Below are 19,123 nucleotides of genomic sequence, written 5' to 3'. Positions count from 1 at the left end.
AGAACATTACATGAAGTACAGGATGAGACGCTTAATTTTTTTCTGAACCAATTCGATCTTCCACAACCACGAAGCAGACGAGACGGACATCAAACTACTAATGGTTAATGATTTAAGTAAAGAAAAAGATGCGTAAAGTGGGTCAGAGAATTCTCTCGACTGCCTACCTAGCCTACCTCGATCAATGAACTCGTTACGTTGCAGGTAGAAGAATCATGAATCATGGTTTAAGCGAGGAAGCTAACCTCTTATTTAAAACACGATCTGTGAAACCGATCGTGTTAGATCACCATGGGGCAATTTCTTGTGTAACTTTCATCAAGATTTTATGTATAATTACACTTTTTTATTATCTTTAAATTGCGTTTTTTTTGTATAAACTTTAGTCTACGGACGATACTTAGAACTGACAGATAAAACAAACATAGAATAATCTGGTGGCGCCATCTGGTATCAAAACGCCAATCATCTGTCAATCACGCGCCAATCATCAAACGCGATCATCTGTACTTGATATTGCAGACTAAAAAGATATTATTTCTATTAATTTCTGTTTTATATTAATATAATGTTATTTTATATTATTTAGACATATTACTTCTTGCCTCCAATCGGATCTATTCCTTTCCTTCCTACCGGTAAATCAGTAACACGGTACCCGGGAGCGGTCTGTGATTTTCCCACGCTCTTTCTCTCTATCTCTGTGCCGCACTGTGTTTTCTTTACGCCCGGACGGAACCTACTATTTACCTAGCCGCCATGTGCGCAAGTCTGCTGTCCTTGACAGTGGAAAAATAACTGTGTCGTCAGCGGTCGTTTGCATCGGACGGCACCAGACGGAAACTGCAGCAGCCGCACTGTGACTTTCCATTGTTTACATCCTCTGTCACCCCATGGGTGGGTGTTTCCGTGAGTACATATATATGATATCCTTAGCGCACCGGTTCGTTCACCTGCACACAGCGCGCGCAACTGGTACACGCTTGTGTAGCCGAAAAAGAAAACGGAAACACATCCGGGATCTTCTGTTGTGTGTTGCACTTTTGCGCTCGTGACACGGACAAAGAAATTTGGCCAATTTGGATTTTATCGGTCACCCCCTTGATATTGTGGTAACGAAAAAAACGACAATCATGAACTTGCCCCCAAGTTTCTTGACGCGTTAGTCATCATTATGCTACGGGCGCTTGTTTTCGAGGACAGGAAACATAGGAGAGGTAGGGGTGTGTGCAGGAAGATTAAACACAGACAGACAAGCATATAGTTCTGCGCGAGCCACCGACCGTGCCACTTTTGGCCACATACATATATCGATGAAGTAATACGCGATACTCCAACAAAACCAGTTCTTGCTGTGTGTTGGTGCTCGCACGCAAGAGACGGTGCGGACTCCGAACGCACAGTCGCGGGACTCGCCGGCCAGTCGTGCTCGTTGTGCCCTGGTGGATGGAGTGAAAACGCAACAGGCTCCCGCCGCGTGTCTGTCAGTCAGAGTTAGCGGGCCCAGAGCGCCACTGCTCAACTGCGCGGTTTCAGTGCGATTCTCGGTTTTGTGCAGTAAGGTGTGGAAGGAATAGCAAAAAAAAACGTTCCAATCGTCCATAACTCCACAACCCGTTAAACGCGTGCTTCAGCGTAACGAGGCACGCTTCGCAAACTCGCTAGCCGCATCGTACGATCAATCTTTATTGTGTTAGATCAGTCTTCATTGCAGTGCGCAGTGGGGAAAGGATTATCCGGCTAACGTGAATCGTTGATCGGGTGGGGGGGAGAAATCGCGAGAAAAAGTGGAAAGGAAGTTAGTTTCAAAGCAGTGTGTGTGTGGGGCCGTATATGGGTTTAGATACGCTGCAGCGGTGCATTTTTGTGCTGACCTTCTGCCCTGCCGCAGGTACACACTGCAACAGAAGAGGGCCCTCTCGAAAGGAGCAGCTGTTTCGCCGCCGCATGTGCGGATGCCATGCTTGAAACTCCGGTGAGTATAAACCGATCGTGCGCGCTAGCAGATATGCTATACGGCCCAAGAGTGACCCAGTCAGCAATTGTAGCAAATCGCTTCGGAACAGTAGTGAACCCTCTCCCCCCCTCGGTGCAAAGAATTTCATTAAAGAAGGAAATAACAACAACTCGACAGAAGAGATAATTGTCGCCCACTTCCATTAAAGGCGCTGTCGCAGCGTGTCGTCGTGGCTTACGATTGTGGCTGGCCCATATTGTGTGTGTTCTTTTTTTTATCTTCCTCCTAGAGGCTACGAATTGAAATTCCTATGTGGATAGTGAAGAAACCCTCGCCCCTCTTAACCCAAATGCCACCAAAACCGGATGAGGGTTAGACACCCCTTGGGGGATAGTTTTTTTGCCAACTACGTGTGCGTGTGTGCTATACGGGCTATAAGGCGCTCCATCACACACACAATCTCTCCCCCCCCCAAAAATTGGTTAGCATATATCGAGAATTATGCAAATAAAGTGCGGATGCGAAACAGATAAGCGTTACCATCCTCCTCCCCTAAACGTCTTCGATTTTGGAAGATGATGGGAGATGAAAAATCAAAATGGTGGAGTTGATCGCGAACTAATGGTTTACCGCCCCCCCACCTCATCACAGTGTGACGTTCGATCGCTTATTATTCAAACTAGAGATGTGCGCGCTAAGTAAGAGTGAGTGAGTGAGTTGAAACCTTCGAGAGAGTGAATGAGTATAAATCAGCACGAAAAGTTCTTATGACTCCTTTAACCACTCTTTTGCGTTTATACTCACTCTCACTCTCTGTGCCGACTAGAAACTCATTCACTATCTTATGAGAGTGAATAAAAGTGTATTATCACTCAGTTGAGATTGTAATGTGTTCTTTCTCTTGTTGGATTGTATACATTAAGTAAAACAGGAAGAATGTAAAAGAGAGTGACAGTGTTTTATAATTCGTTTTGGATTCAAATCATTGAATAGGAGTGAGTAAAAGTGTTTTATCATTCAAATAATTCAAATAATGCTGTAAGTATATTAAAAATGAATAAATAATAATTTATCACACCTACAGAATTATTTCAATCCAAAAGCAGTGATAAAACAGTTAAACAGTTAAGTTACAAAACTCACTCTTATAGAGTGATTATAATCTAAAGAGTGATAAAACAGTTTTACTCACTCTTGAGTGAGTTTCTAGCCGGTACAGAGAGTGAGAGTGAGTATAAACGCAAAAGAGTGATTAAAAACATTGATGCAGTGTAATCCTTTTAAATGAATCTCAAAAGAGTGAGTAAAGGTTTCAAATCTTTAAACCCACTCTTTGACTCTGATTCAAATCATTGAAAAGAGTGATTATTCTCATCTCTAATTCAAACGCATCGAGTTCCTTCAGCCCCTTGTACTAAGGCTTTTGGCGCACAAACTTGTTCGCTTCTGTTTTTTTGCAACCATTTTGTTTTGGCCAATACGGGCCACAAGTATAAAGAAGGAACGTTAATTAAAGGTGCCCTTTTTTTGCAGAATTTAAGATAGCGATGACGCAACAGATTGTATTAGTTTGCTAGTGCAGGAGTCCAACAGAGACCTCATTTTTAGGGGATTTTTGTTGAAGATCGTAACATTCTTGCGGCACCGCTTTCGTGACCTTCGTGCGATCTTATCATTAATGCTGTATGTGGTTTTTCCTTCTCGCGCTTGCGTGTTTCTATGTTGTGTGTGTGCGCGTACATAACAAGCGCGTGTTTTATGATGTGTATAGGAACAGTGAAAGCACTTCAAGTTGCTGTTTGCGAAACATCATCTGGTCTCCCGGTCTCTGTACGATCGTTCCTTTCGCTGCGCAAACAGGGTTGATGGATGTGTATTTTTCGTATTTACCCCCCCAACACGACCGAGCACGATGTTGATGTTTTCCTTTACTGTTAGTGCTTGTGTGTCCCCCCGTCTGTGCTGTTTTTGCAGCTGATAAATATATCGATGTGATTTTTATTCGGTGCAAACAGAACAGCACATCTGGGCGTGTGGAATCGTTTGTGACGCGGGTTTTTAGGAAAAGGATGAAGCCGACCCCGAGTGCAATGAACTTTCAATGCGATCTGTCAATGCGATGTTGATTTAGTGCGTGTCTATCTTTCAATTGTGACAGCAGGACGCTAAGCCAGATATTAAAAATACTTTACAGAATTCAAGGAACTCTTAGTTATTTCATTAAAGATACAGATACGTATACATTGTACCTAAGTGCAACGCATACGACTTCTTTCTTGCATTCCAAGCAATCATCTTAGTGTTTTTATTGACGTCGCAATATGTAGGTTGTGCCGGTAGAAGACGCTACTGAGTCATTGCGGGTCCGGCAGCGCGATTCAACGGCGTACGTGTCGTAATTGAGTTTTATTGTCGGCCGTTATCAGACGCATCACACTTCCACCGTGCGCGACCTGAGCGGGTAGTAAAAGTGATTGAAATGGATTTAGCGTTCGCACTTCGATTATTCACTCAGAGGCTATAACATGTTGATTTAGCTGATAATTCATCGGCTAGATGTTTATTTTTCCCAGTTCCTGGTGAAGTTGCCGGAAAGAATAGCTGTTAGTTCTATGAAAACTGGTAACGAGACGCAGTGGCTTTTTAAAAATTGTTCGTTAAATTTTAACGCAATATAAACGGCAACACGCGACGTTCAATAAACATAAACATGTATGTTGGTTTCACTTTCACTTGGGGGGAGGATGTCTAAGCGTCACCCGTGTACTTGTGAAGGTTTTATTTCCATATAGAGTTGCAATAGCCGATGTGAGTAACCGTGAGCTTCTTGTCAGCGTTGTAATGTTAAATCGTAGACACGGGGACACATTGGTGAGCAAGGCTTCTATCTGGTTCACGTCATGTACCTAAACGGCCATGCGGTACATGACGAGACTCGTGAATGTGATGTTGTTGCAATCCGACATTGGTCGAGCGCATGTAGCAAGTAGAAACTGACCAAAAACCAAGCTTTTTAATATTGTTGCTGACAGCCTTATAGCATAGGTCACAGTTTACTAGAAGGATCTACCTAATGGAGTGTTCCGCGAATGCTGTATTAAATATCGGTTTTGGAAAGAAATCGAATTGAACTAAATAAAATCTGGCGATTTCCAAGTAAGAGTCGAGATTCCATTACGAATTAATAATTGCAAATATACTGGACAGTCCGAACATTTTGCAACGATCGGAAAAATTTGGACGGTGTAATGGCTGTACCTACTAGTGTAGGGGTTTGTTGGGTCAATAACACACTAGCAGCTCATAATACACTACGTACAGCTGGTCCCACCAAGCACACAGTATGACTAGTGATGAGAAGTTGGAGGTGGATCGGTTGATTCGATCCGATCCAGGCTTGAAAAATCTGAGCCATTCCCATAATATGGGGTCAAATGATCCGGGATCACTGTTGAATAGTGTAGTTGTTTGTTATAATTATTAAACGGAAATAATTTGTCCGCCCATAAGGCTTAACAAAAGGAATCTTATAGTTTAATCTTAAATCTAACAACGCGTCAGAGGAGATTAAACTAAACTAGAAGACTACAAGGAGTCATTAATTAGCCTGGCCCAAAAAGCAGATATCGCGATGTTATAATCGAAATGGTAAAAAAGAAGTTAAATGATTCCATCCCTAGCGATCCGGGATCACCATTGCATGGAAATAGTGATCCCATGTATGGGGATTGTGATCCCTTGTACATGGATTGTGATCCCTAGCGATCCGGGATCACCATTGCATGGAAATAGTAATCCCTTATATGGAAAAGTGCATTAACCCCCCCTCCCACCAGAGATCACTTGATCCCATCCGATCCCGGTATCGTGTAAATTTACACGATCCGATCCCAACTTTGGGATCATTTCCCATCACTCCCATGATACCAGGAGAGCATCCAACGCAGGAGGATGCTTTTTTCGTGTCAATCGAGACAGAAAACTCGCCAAAAATTACCAGTTTTTCAAGCTCCTGATACCAGGAGAGCATCCAGCACAGGAAGATGCTTTTTCCGTGTCAATCGAGACAGAAAACTCGCAAACAATTACTAGTTTTTCAAGCTCCTGATACCAGGAGAGCATCCAACGCAGGAGGATGCTTTTTCCGTGTCAATCGAGACAGAAAACTCGCCAAAAATTACCAGTTTTTCAAGCTCCTGATACCAGGAGAGCATCCAACGCAGGATGATGCTTTTTCAGTGTCAATCGAGACAGAAAACTCGTCAGAAATGACCAGTTTTTCAAGCTCCTGATACCAGGAGAGCATCCAACGCAGGAGGATGCTTTTTCCGTGTCAATCGAGACAGAAAACTCGCCAAAAATTACCAGTTTTTCAAGCTCCTGATATCAGAAGAGCATCCAACGCAGGAGGATGCTTTTTCCGTGTCAATCGATACAGAAAACTCGCTCAAAATGACCAGTTTTTCAAGCTCCTGATACCAGGAGAGCATCCAGCGCAGGAAGATGCTTTTTCCGTGTCAATCGAGACAGAAAACTCGCCAAAAATTACCAGTTTTTCAAGCTCCTGATACCAGGAGAGCATCCAACGCAGGAGGATGCTTTTTCCATGTCAATCGAGACAGAAAACTCGCCAAAAATTACCAGTTTTTTAAGCTCCTGATACCAGGAGAGCATCCAACGCAGGAAGATCAAAATCCCTTACATCATCTCTAAATCATTAAATTCCCCTAGAGCATGGTTACCATACACATCTATTAGTAGTAGCCTTTAGTAATAGTGGTTTAGTCTTTTTTCTTCCTAAGTAATAAAGTAAATTATAACCCTACAAAGAACAACTTAGAATTCGCTGTAGAAGCTGCAACTTCTGAAGAACACTATTTACTTTAGCAATATGAAAGCTACTAAACAACTCACAGCGCCATCTGTTATCAAATTCCCACAACACCAATTTATTAACCTTCGCTTGCAAAACAAGGAGATTCCGATTAACTTTATGTTTGAATATTCTCCCTCTCGTCTCGTTACAGCAATCGTTGGCAATAAACACAAAGCAATAGTACAACATGAACGATCTTAACTGCCTGAAGTCCCTCAGGGCGGTGCTGGGGGACCTAGACGTTTACGATGTGTTGCAAGCTTTCATACACCACCATGTGTTCAACAATGAGGAATGCATTGAGATTACGAACGAACCGAACGAAACGTTCAGACTGGACCTGATGTGTATGATACTGGAGGTGAAGCAGCACCGCGATCCAAACATAGTAGTCCGGTTTATGGAAGCACTGCGGAACGACTACTACTGGATCGTGGAAAAGTGGGAGCTGTTTCGCGAAATGCCGATGAAGAGCTATAACCAGTACCAGTCGTACAGGAATGAATCATTCATGCCGTCGCATTCGATCGGTGTGTACAGGAAGAATTTGCGGTGGACAATACACAAACACCTGATGTCGTTGCGCCACGGGGCGTCGGAACATCGGTATCTGTTCATCAATGGCAAGATCGGCACCGGCAAACAGACGCTCGTGTGTCAGGCCTGCGAAGACCTGACGGTGGTGATGCGCATGAACTATAAAATCTTCTACCTGGATCTGGCGTACTGTAACACCAAGGAAACCACGCTGGAAATGCTGGAAAAGCTGCGTGTCCAGCTTGGGGATGCGGTCAAGCAGGAGGAGCGCAGCAATAACTACAGCTATCCGTCGAACAAAATCGACTACTGGAAGCGCAACTTTACCCAGGCATTCGAGAAGGAACTGTCGGAAAGTTTGCTAGTGCTGGCGCACGTGCGCAGTGCCGAACTGATCAAGGATTTCGACTTCAAGTGCAAAACGGTCGTGATCACGAGCAACACGGATGTGGTGGGTGAGGTGAGCGAATCGGAACGGTTCGTGGTGGAACTGCCGCAGGGTTTCACCGAGGACGAAGGGCTCGAACTGTTTGCGAGAGCCCTGAAGAAGAAAAGCACCATGTTACCGGCCGAAGCGACGGAACTGTGCCGTGCGTGCCAGGGTAATCCATTCCTAATCAACCTGATCGCGCTGCGGATGAGCGAAGAGTGCCAAAACGAGGAGAAACAAATCAACTGGCAGCAGCACATTGACAATTTGCAAAACTTTAGCATCGGTCGATCGGAGCGAGTTTCGCGTACGATCACCTCTACGCTGGAGCAGTTCACCGAGGAGGAGCAGCAGTGTTTCCGCGATTTGGTGATCTTCCGGGACAACGTGCCACTATCGCCGCGTGTAATGATTTTACCTATACTTACTCGCCTCACTACTGCTAAGCGTTACTACTAGCTGCTAGCGCGCCTCTATTAACACAACTACAACAGTTAATGTCACACATAAACACACATTGCTAACACACTCTTTCACAATGTTTCTTTGCACATGCGTGTACGTGTCTCTATCTGTCTTAGGTGCTGGAGATGTACTGGGGGAAGGATAACAAGACGACCGAATGCTTCCTGTCGAAGTTGGAACGGCGCGGACTGCTGGAGAAGCGTGTCTGTAAGAATAAGATGTTTTATATGATGCAATACATTTGCTATAACGATATCATGCATCCACCGGGCTCAGATATGATAAAACTTCATCGTCGTCTGCTAAAAAACTATAGGTATGCACCGCTTGTTCTAATGCTCACGTGGGCCAACCAAACCCCCCCCTGTTCCGCACATGCTCTCATCGCGGTGCACGTGCAACCGGAATGTTTTTTGGATACTGACAGTTATAAAAAAAAAAACAAACAAAAATCGTTACCACAACGGTATTAACACCTCCACACTCTCGGAACTAATGATATTTTACCAACGACTTATTTAACAAAATATGCCGTAGCTTTAGTTTCGTAATTCCTTCTAAATTGTCATCTCGCCTATTGTAATATCTACAGCATTCGCGAGAAACTCGACAATCGCAGGGAGCTAGAACTGACCAACGAGTTCCCGAACGATGACTACTTTCACTTCTACATTGGATACCACATAGATAAGGCCGGGGAGCATGATCTGTTCCCAATGCTGTATCAAGATTTCGGCTTTCTCGAGCAGAAGCTGCGCATCGCTGGGCTAGCGAATACGGTTGGCGATCTGCGCAAATATCAGGACAAAATATTTCCCCACGTCGATGAAGAGTTCATCATTGACGCGCTGATTGAATTTCTGATGGTGGCGGAATGTTTACTGCCCGAAGATTCGCGGCTCCTGCAGAGGGCCCTCAACTTTCCCGGGGAGATCGGTAGAATGGCCAAAGTGCAGGTGGAGAAGTTTAAGAACCATCTCTGGTTTTGTGATGTGTAAGTAATTGAAGATAAGCAATCCCTTCAAGCAGCGTAGTTCATCAGCTTTTTTTGTTTTGCAGATCGCATGGATTTGAATCGTCGGTGATTAAGCTTTGCCATCGTCCCGATGTGGTGCGCTTTCAGGATCAGAGCCATGTGTTCGTGTCGCTGGCAAACAACGACATACAGCTGTGGAATCTCTCGGTAGACTACGTGGTGCCGCCGATGACATTTAAGGGTTGCCATGGCGATCAGATCAAAGACATGCAGAAGACGGACCAATTCCTGGTGGCGCTCAACAGGCGTGGATTGATAAAGGTGTGGTCGACCAAAAACCCACCGGACCGGCCGGACTATCGCATGCGCGACGCTACCGTACGCGAGGCGGAAAAAACACTCGCAATATCCGGTGGCTTTAGCTGTTTCTGTGTGTTGAAGCAAAGCCGACACACGGAACTGATCGCGATCAGTCAGACGGGACTGCTGTGCGTGTACAAGGTGTACAATATCGAGTTCCGCACGGAAAAGCCAGACATTAAACACCAAACGGACATACACAATGCGTACATACTGCTGCCGTTGCGAGATTTCGACTATGAGCACAGTGGTAGCGCCGTCCGGCGCTGCCTGTTTTTGGTCGTTGTTGGTGCAACCCATATGGGAATCATTTTCAACATGATGTCGACCAGCATCGAGTCACGGTTCGTCGAGCCGGAGGAAGCACTCAATGTGCACCAGCTGCCACAAGGGCTGCTTTTCGTCAACGAAAGCCAGGTGCGTTTGCGGGCAGTCCACCAGGACGGCGGACCGAATGCGGCCCGGATTGTGTACGAGAGCAAACATGCGGTCAACACGTGCAGTGTGGTGACGGAGGACAAGCGGTTCGTTGTGCTCGGTACGCAGCGCGGCATCTCCATCGTCAACATCAGCGAAGGGGTCGAGGTGCGGCGCATGAACAACAGTCACTCGATCGTCGATCTGGACGTGTTGATGATGGAGGAAAGCATGTCCCATGTGCTGCTGGCGTCCATCTCGAAGGATGGCGAAAATGCGATGAATCTGTACAGCTTATCGCTGGACACAACCAACCAGTACCAGCTGGAAGGTACCACGGTGTTTCTCGCCAGCCTGGAAGATGATCCGGTGCTGCTAAACACCGTCGATCGACACTGCCGACTGCAGCAGACGCTGCTGCACGACAATGATTGGCGTGTGTCGCACGAGAAAACGTTCACCAATGAAAATATCGACGCACCCGTGCTATCCGTAATCAAAACACCATCCGCGTACTATTTTGGGCTTGAAAATGGAAAGCTGCTCAAGATGTCGGAATGGCACAGCAGCACCCAGATGGTGAATGTGGCGAATCTCGGTACGGAGGTCACGTACCTGGATTACTTCCAATGTGCCACGGATCGGGATAATCTGGAAGTGTTGGTGATAGCGGGCAAAGGTATCTGCAAACTATACGTGAACGGGCGCGAGGAAAAAGAACTGCCCGATACCGTACGGAAGTGTTACTTGCTGTACGATCGTTTCCTGCTGCTGATTGGTGATCGTTGTTCGATACAGGTAAGAAGGATTAGGAGTTAGTTAATGGCAATATCCCATTACTTACCATTCGCATGTTTTTCTTCGCTTTATCCCGCAGATATATGACTTTGAGAAACGCTATGAACCACCGGAATTAGTACAAAAAGAGATAGAACGTTCTTACGGCGCATCAGCCTACCAGCAGCTGCCACGGTCGGCACTCATACTGTGCACAGCAGATGGTATCATTTACCACCTCGGGTTGCAACAGGGTCTCATCGAATCGTCCGATTTGGCACCGTTCGACGAGCTACTGACGGTGAAACCGGCACAAAGCAAACACACCCCGTTCGGCACCGGTAGCGGTAGCAAAGTGATCTGCAGCTGTGCCTTGTCGGCGGACGGTGAGTTCCTGGCCGTGGGTTGCCACGACGGCCGAATCATACTGCACCAGCTGGATCTCAACCGGCAGCTCGGTGTGCTGGAATCGCACCAGTTCCCGGTGTCGGAACTGTACTTTAGCAACTGGAATGAACCGGGCGCACCGCACATATTGGTTAGCGTCGGTGATCTGATCGTGTTCTGGAGCGTCGACTATTTGGTGAACAATCAACCGCGCAAGAGCGTATCGAGCATACGGCTGTCCGGTCGGTTTACATCGCGCCGAACGGCCGACGGAATGGTCGCGGCGAACGAAAACCGTCGGTCGAACGGTAGCAACCATTCGGGTTTCTCCACACCGGTCGTGGGCAGTCCGGTACAGAAAAGCTTCCTCGGCGAACGGTTCGCCGAGTCGGCGTACTGGTCCGATAAGCGGGGCTCTTACAGCAAACCGTACCTACTGTCCTGCATCAAGCTAATCGGACGGGCGAAGCGGTTGATCATGAATCGAGAGTTTAGCAAATTTCTCACGATGGACGATGAGGGTTACATTCACTATTTGCGCTTTTATCGTCCATCCTCGAACCAGCTGCTATTTCCACCGCCCGCGTCCTTTGCGATGCGACCACCCGCCGTGCAGGCGACGGTCACGCCAATGGACGTCAACAACAGCAGCAGCAACATTGGAAGCAACGGCAACAGCAGTCCGCGTACCGTACATCTCATATGACGGTTGTTAGCAAACGAACGAAACCTGCGGGTTGGGTGCTGTTACCTCCTACTGTACATTCTGTACACTGCCTTTTTACGGTAGATAAGTACCAGTAAAACTTTACAATGTCGGGCAATGCAACGCTACTACTCGTGGAGCGGCGTTTGTTCGTTTGCTAGTACATATGATTTAATTTGTATTTTAGTGAAATGTTTGCTGCTGCTATAGTTAATATAGCGTCCAAAACTATCCCTCCCTGAACTGTGCCAAAGTAGAGTGCATGTGTTTGGTTTTCACAGTCTTTCAATGAAGCTCCTACTGTCTAGAAGAAAAAAAACGTATCGCACACGTTGTGAGGAGATCGTTGCGTGTGATAACGAAAAATCGAATAGTTTCGGATAACAGGAACATCTAGCGATGTAGTAATGTAGAAAAGGAAAGAGAGCGATGTAACGTTACATTAGTTACATGACAATTTGTCGATTAGCAAATAATAACTAGCGCATAATGCATGACTGAAGCGGTCGGAAAATAGCAGGATCGTATGTTTAAGTCTCTCAAAAAACGCATTTTTACAGATTGTACACATTTTAGTCTAATCTTCGCTCAACTTTTAGTGTGCTAGATTATCGGGTGCATTAATGCCAGGCTACGGTTGCCTGCCGGAATATAGCTTATACTCTTAGATAATGTACGACGTTTATTACATTCCTTAGATGTAAGATTGGTTTTATGGAACAATTTCGTTCTTGATTACTTAAAACCATACCCCACGCGATAAAATAAATTCTACGAATGTTTAATATAAATCATCTTTTGTCGATTAGTTGCAATGCAATATGTGAAGATATCTGACCGTAAAATTCTTTTTATCAAACAATTTCAACCCAAGCTTTTGTCTGCTGTTGGAAAATTATTAACCAGATAACTAGCGATTGCTTTCCATCCCACTACGGACGGAATCCCCCCGTTCATATATCAGTGTATATGTTGATTCTTATCTTATTATCATCTACGACCGCTATCTCCTCATTGGTGATAGACTTACGAATGATTGTCGTTGATGGATTATTATCAGAGGACGTTAACTTACTTGAAGGATGCGTTGAGAACGTGTGCGATAAGTCAGTTAACTCATCGAGTATGTCTGATGAAAGTACGAAAATAACATTAGAAACTGCTAGAAGGGACACAATACGCATGGAAAATAACGTTACACACCTGTAATCTGTAGATCGATGTCGCTTTTAATGCTTTCGTACAACTCCGCCGTTTGATCGCGCTGCTGTCTTTTGAACATTGCCACACGCAGGCTGTTTCCTGCAAAAGAAAAAAAGAAAAGTAGCGTTAAAATAATGTGCCTTATAGATAAATATTTCCCATTCAACCATACTTCTTAATGGCTTTCTTCTGATCGAACCCTTCTCAGGCGTCGTTACCGCACGATCTCTTCGGTGGGCGATAATTTCGGAAAATGTGTTTATTTCAAGCAACGATGCTGCTTCTAATCTCCTCTTGCCCGGCTCACCACGCCGGCTACGGTACAGAATGTTTGTGGACGACATGCGCATCTGGCTGGCGGAAAACAGTTCCTGTAGGTTCGCTTCAATTGTACGCCGTTCCGGGGAAGGTTCCGGAATGTTTGACGATATATCCTGCTTGTGGGATATAAGATCGTCTCCGGGCGTGGTTCTTACGTCCTTATCAGTGTTAATAGCGACTTGCATTTTGCGTAATTTTGCCTGGAGCACTCGGAATCGTTTAATAATGCGCGATGAATCAATGTTCGTGTTCTTTTCGGCACATTTTACGATCGCGCGACATTCTAGCACCATCGTACGATAATCACCGTAGAGGATGTTGAGATACTTGTCCTGCAGCATTGCTTCGAGCGAATTGATTTCAAGATGGTGTAGAAATATTTCCGCTTTACTAACCATTGCGAGCGCTTTCGGTAGGTTAAAGTTTTGCTGCAACGCATCCAATGCTTCATCTAACAGCTCGATTAGTGATAGAGCAAATGCATTGGTGTCGATTATTTTGTGCACCAGCACGCACAGTGTTGCCGATTCCTCTAGCCAGTGCTGTTCCAGCACCATCGAATTGCTGTCCGTTCCTACGTACAGCGAGGGAATAAGATACGAGTCGAGTGCTTCCAGCGAGGCCAAACAGCTACGAATGGCGGACGATATTTTCAGATTATCAGCGTACGATATGGCAAACAGTCCAATCTGCATCAAGCGCTCGACAAAGTTATCGAACGGTTTGGTAAGCTCATCAATTTGCTCCTCGCTTACACCGGAACTGATGCTGGTTCGTAGTTGCGCAAGTAGCCGGCGATCGTTGTCACCGAATGTGTCGTACACCAGTCGTATCAGACATTCGTTGACGTGTGTTTCCAGCTGATAGATGGCACTTTCAAGAATGCTTACACGCAGCTTTTTGTCACTCGAATCCTTTCCGTCGTTTTCCCGCTCCAGCGCAATGCATTCCTTGAGGACTTTTTGACAAATGTTGGTAATGCGCTTTCTGTCCGCATCTGGCAGCACATTGCAAAACCCGAACGTTTGCGATATTAATGCTTCCACGACCGACCGAATTCGACCACTCTCCACGATGACTTCATTGTACTTCGTTTCATACTCATCTTCCGCGCAATCTGCATCACTGGCAACGGTTAGTGGAGCTATCAGGCTAAGCGCCAAGTCTAGATAGCTGACAAAGTTGGAGTCGGAGATACTCTCGGGTGAAGCATCGGTTTCCAGCACGGTTTTAAGTCGTTCCAGGCACCAGATAATCCGGTCTAGGAAGCATTGTCTTGCTTGCGGCAAGCCTTGACGTTTGCTTGGCGAATCGAGTTCTGTGGAGATAGTTTTCTCCAACCACCGGATACACATAACGATCTGTGAGATGCACAGGAAACAAGCCTCAAGCACTCCAACATTACCATTTCCATCAAAGATTAGATGCTTGTGGACAATCCGCAAAAGACGATGCAAATCAGCACATACGGACTGAAAGAATATTTACGGTTAGAAGAGAATGTACAACAAAACCCACCTTTCTTACATTAAGCCATTGGAGACCGCTCTTATCTGTCGGTACGAAACCGGGATACAGATTATCCTGTGCCGTTTTAATACATTCCTGAAGTTCCGGCAACATTTTTCCCGGTAAATTTCGTACGAACAACGCGCAGAACACAACGCACCTTCTTTTCAAAACATTCAAACTGTCAACGGTTGCTTTGACGTTTCCCGTCGAAGGAACTCCGTTCCTGAAGGGAGTGCATTTGATAGGTGACAGGTGTAGATTTTTATTTACCAAACAAATCCGACCAATTTTCGCCAGTTTCTGTGTACCGGCTTAATAGGAAACGGAAAAGGATCGGCAAACAAGATGGGTTTACTGACGAACCCGTCGATTTCGCAAAAGGCAAAGTATTGCCGCAAACTGGTGCGTTACAATACGCTCATCTGCTTCACGCTGTATCTGCTGGGCGTTGGCTTTTTCTGTGCGCTGCCGGATGGAAACTTTAACTCTGCTACCTACTTTTCGGAGAATGCGCTACTGCCGGGTTTAGTAAATTCCGAGCTGGAGATGGAAACGGTGAATCTGGTCAAGTCACTGTCCGCCGAGCTGCAGCGAGAGCGCGAGAGCTATCCAAAAGGTATGCCCTATCCGTGGCTGTTGGCAAAGATGCGACGCTTTGGGCTGGAAACGCACACACATAACTTTACGCTCAACTATCCGTTCGGTGGTGGCAAGGTAGGTGGATGATTACATTTGAAGTTACGTTATGATGTTATAATGTATCTCATATTCATTTTAGCGTTTTAAAGGTGAAAACGTCTTCGGAATACTTCGTGCGCCCCGGATTGCATCGACAGAATCGATCGTTATAAGCGTTCCCTATCGACCGCCAGAAACTGTTCATACGGATGTATCTGCTGGTGTTCCGTTGATGTTGGCCTTTGCCGATTTTGCCCGTAAAAAGAAGTATTGGGCAAAGGATATAATATTCCTCGTTACCGAACAGGAACAGCTGGGAATGCAGGCCTGGCTGGAGGCGTATCATGGTGGTGAGGAAGGGCGCATTCTCGATTCGGGCATGTTGCGCGCACGGGCCGGTTCCATTCAGGCCGCCATTAACCTCGAAGTACAAAGCTTAGATATTAGCCATATAAATCTTAAAATTGAAGGACTCAATGGACAGCTGCCCAACCTGGACCTGCACAATCTGGTGCAGAAACTGTCCTCGAAGAATGGCATCATCGCCGGGTATAAACAAACATCTTCGAGTCCAAAACGGTCATTCCGATATCAGGATAAGCTGTTCAATGTGCTGTCGATGGTGTTCACGCAGGCCAGCGGTGTGCCAACGGGCAACCATGGGCTTTTCCACAAGTACGGCATCGAAGCGCTAACGCTGGAAGCTGTGAAGCGTGAAAAGGCACAGCAACAGTTTCAGGAGATCGGTTCGATGCTGCGAATCATTGAAGGCATTAGTCGCAGTCTGAACAATCTGTTGGAGCGGTTCCATCAAAGCTTTTTCTTCTATTTGCTGGTGTCGAACGATCGGTTCGTCTCGATCGGCGATTATATGCCCAGCCTGGCACTCATGGCCGGATCGTTGCTGATCAAAGCGTTCATTCACTACCTGTCGATGTACTACTCCGGTGATGAAAGCGATGAAAAGGAGGAAGTGGAATCGAAACAGAAAAATTCAACGGAAATCGGATACTTTACTGTCGGCATTGTTCTGCTAGTGGCGCACTCGATTGGCGCTTTGGCCGTATTTCTGCCGCACAGCAAAGCCATAAACCAGTATCTGCACCAGGCTAACCTTTCCACACAGTTCGGACTGTACTCCCTGTTTCAAGGCGTGCTGACTATGGCCATCACCCTTCCAGTATTCTGTGCGTTGAATAGCATCAACGGGGAAGCATTGCACGTAGCCGTTTTGCTTGAGCTGGGCACCGTCCTGTTAGCTGTGGGAATGTTAAATTTTTCCCTTGGCTTTAGTCTCTCCGTTTTCCTTGTCCCGTTTATTATTCTTATTCGACCGGCCGTATCAAGAGGCGCAATGTTGTAAGTAATATTAAATTATATACAAGTAATGATGGAGATGTAGCTAATTTGAATTTGTTTTTCCATTGTTACAGGTTTTCCAGGCTGTGTTGTGTGCTGATAAATCCTTTTGTTGTCTTATACTGTGTGCTGATCGGACTTACGTGGTATCTATTTCCGGAGCTAGCTTTCAAACCATTGCTAACCAAAGCGCACACAGCTACAATGGATGCGCTTACGTATTCCGTTGTCGATTCAATGGTAATTAAATATTTTATTATATGAAAATTACTTTAATGGTTTAATAACGTTTTTTCTTTCTCTCCTCCACAATAGATCTATGGAAATTGGCTGTTCGATCTGGTAGCGCTTATTTTTGTCCCATGTTGGATTCTGCTGTGGGTACTTCTTTTCCCAAAGACTGAACAAAAGAACAGTTAAAGCTGGTTCAACCAAATATATTATAGTGATTGACGAGTGAACTGTAACACTCTAACGTAATACACATTTCCGAAACTACAAGCCCGTTAATTGTGTGCGTTTAATTAAAGTTCTAAAATATTTACTATTATGCCTGTAACTATTATTTTTTCTTTTCGTAATTCCCAAATAAGAAATCGTAATATTAGGAGAAGATTGAAATTGAAAAACATTTAATACAATTTTGTCCAAGAGCAGGCAAACAGCGCGCGAAGATCAAGCACATTTGTAAGATAGTATAACTTTGTGTCGAAGCTACTGTATTGTTTATAGCAATTGGTTGTTTTTTGAACATGATATTGATAAAGCAACCGTTTAACTTGCTTTCCATATCGCGAATGCTCAGCGCGAGTAAATCCCCACAGAAAGAAGTGCTCGTGTGCATATTTAATACTGAAATTGCTACATGCTTCTGCCTATTGCAAACGCTTCGTTGCGGCCAAGAAGCTTCAAACCCTTCTCTTTCAGCACCATCTTTGCACTATGCTTTGCTTTTCGGTGGTAACTGGCGTAATATTACACGGTTTTCCTTTTTCATAAGTAAGTTTCTTTTATCTGGGAAGCAAACGCAACGAATCTGCCCCGCAGGTTTTGTTCTTCTGACGGTACGGTTGCAGTTGCAAGCCGGAAGAGATGTATCATATCTGTGGGCGAAAGCAGAAAACTTGCAGGCAAAGTCAAACATAATCCTACTGCTAGAAGTCACCTTGTCCCGGACCCGACTGCTTTACCGGGTATTGCATTGCGCTTGGAGTGGTGTGAGATTTTGCGCTGAGTGCATAGCAGCATACCACATAAACTTCCGACCCGTGCTGGAAGGTAGTATGCCGTGTGTGTTTGTCTGCCGGGAAGAACATATCTTCCTGCACCCTTGGAAACGTATCTTCGGCCTTTCGGCAACGATACGCTGCGTACTAACGAGCTGACGGTTGGTTGGCGACGGAGGAAAATGGGTGAAATTATGCTAATACCAAGGAAAATATGAAAATTGGAATTCTTCTCGCCGAACTTTTTGGCCGTACGTGTGCATGCATGAGGATGGTGCAATTCCAGCAACACAGTGGCACATGCGTAACCAAATATTGAAAGGGGTTGCGAGATGTGTGTGGACGTAATCAGGGTACCGTATCCTTGTTCTAAGAAAGTGTTTTCGGGGTAAGAGCCGTGCCGTCCTAAGAAGCTGTGAAGAACGACCGACGAACGATTGTCCCGTTCCGTCAGATTTCGACAGATTTATACATCTTCGTTACCCATTTGTCCGTGATTTGGTCCGTTTGCATGTCCTTCGTTGAGTTAGTCGTTTTTTTTGTGTTTGGTATGGAAATGTTTTTGCACCGAGATAAGGAAAGTAATGCGGTGTTGAAGGAGTTATATTAATAATGAAACATGCTCTAAATTGATTACAGTTTACTGTATCAATAAATATTAATACACAAATTTGGGTGATTTGTACGAGTTTAATATAATTTCATGTGTTTTAGCAACAAATCACAAATTAATTATGATTCGTGTCGAGAGAAGCAATACTAACATGTGGTGGGACCTGTACAGCGTCATATATTATGAGCTGTTACATCTTTCTGTTACATCAACGATAAAATCATGTCCAATGGTAACTTTGCATTTATTGTGAGGAAAGAGAATAAAAAATTGCTTACAAAATATCGAAATAAGGTCATATGAGTAGTTTGTATAAATTCATC

The 19,123-nt window shown here is 45.1% G+C and overlaps 3 protein-coding genes across 3 annotated transcripts; 2 read left to right on the top strand and 1 right to left on the bottom strand.

Moving 5' to 3' along the window:
* The first annotated feature begins 1,849 nt into the window (after positions 1-1,849).
* Positions 1,850-12,438, top strand: LOC128299772 (uncharacterized). Its single transcript, XM_053035846.1, has 6 exons — positions 1,850-1,975; positions 6,985-8,205; positions 8,382-8,581; positions 8,858-9,259; positions 9,325-10,816; positions 10,896-12,438. The coding sequence occupies exons 2-6, from the start codon at positions 7,021-7,023 to the stop codon at positions 11,886-11,888; spliced, it is 4,272 nt and encodes a 1,423-aa protein (XP_052891806.1). The 5' UTR covers positions 1,850-1,975; positions 6,985-7,020; the 3' UTR covers positions 11,889-12,438.
* A 199-nt stretch (positions 12,439-12,637) lies between these two features.
* LOC128299775 (serendipity locus protein alpha-like) lies at positions 12,638-15,040 on the bottom strand. The gene is made up of 4 exons (XM_053035848.1): positions 14,940-15,040; positions 13,264-14,884; positions 13,092-13,190; positions 12,638-13,017 (listed from the first exon to the last, which is right to left on the bottom strand). Exons 1-4 carry the CDS (start codon positions 15,033-15,035, stop codon positions 12,842-12,844), a joined length of 1,992 nt encoding a protein of 663 aa, XP_052891808.1. The 5' UTR covers positions 15,036-15,040; the 3' UTR covers positions 12,638-12,841.
* Positions 15,041-15,251: 211 nt separating this feature from the next.
* On the top strand, positions 15,252-17,450 carry LOC128297525 (glycosylphosphatidylinositol anchor attachment 1 protein). The gene is made up of 4 exons (XM_053033192.1): positions 15,252-15,638; positions 15,703-16,961; positions 17,036-17,201; positions 17,277-17,450. Exons 1-4 carry the CDS (start codon positions 15,270-15,272, stop codon positions 17,379-17,381), a joined length of 1,899 nt encoding a protein of 632 aa, XP_052889152.1. The 5' UTR covers positions 15,252-15,269; the 3' UTR covers positions 17,382-17,450.
* The last annotated feature ends 1,673 nt before the right edge of the window (positions 17,451-19,123 follow it).

The sequence above is a fragment of the Anopheles moucheti genome, chromosome 2, assembly GCF_943734755.1.
Source record: "Anopheles moucheti chromosome 2, idAnoMoucSN_F20_07, whole genome shotgun sequence".
NCBI lineage: Eukaryota > Metazoa > Arthropoda > Insecta > Diptera > Culicidae > Anopheles > Anopheles moucheti.
Note: the sequence above shows the minus strand (reverse complement) of the source record. Positions and strands in the feature narration are given on the sequence as shown.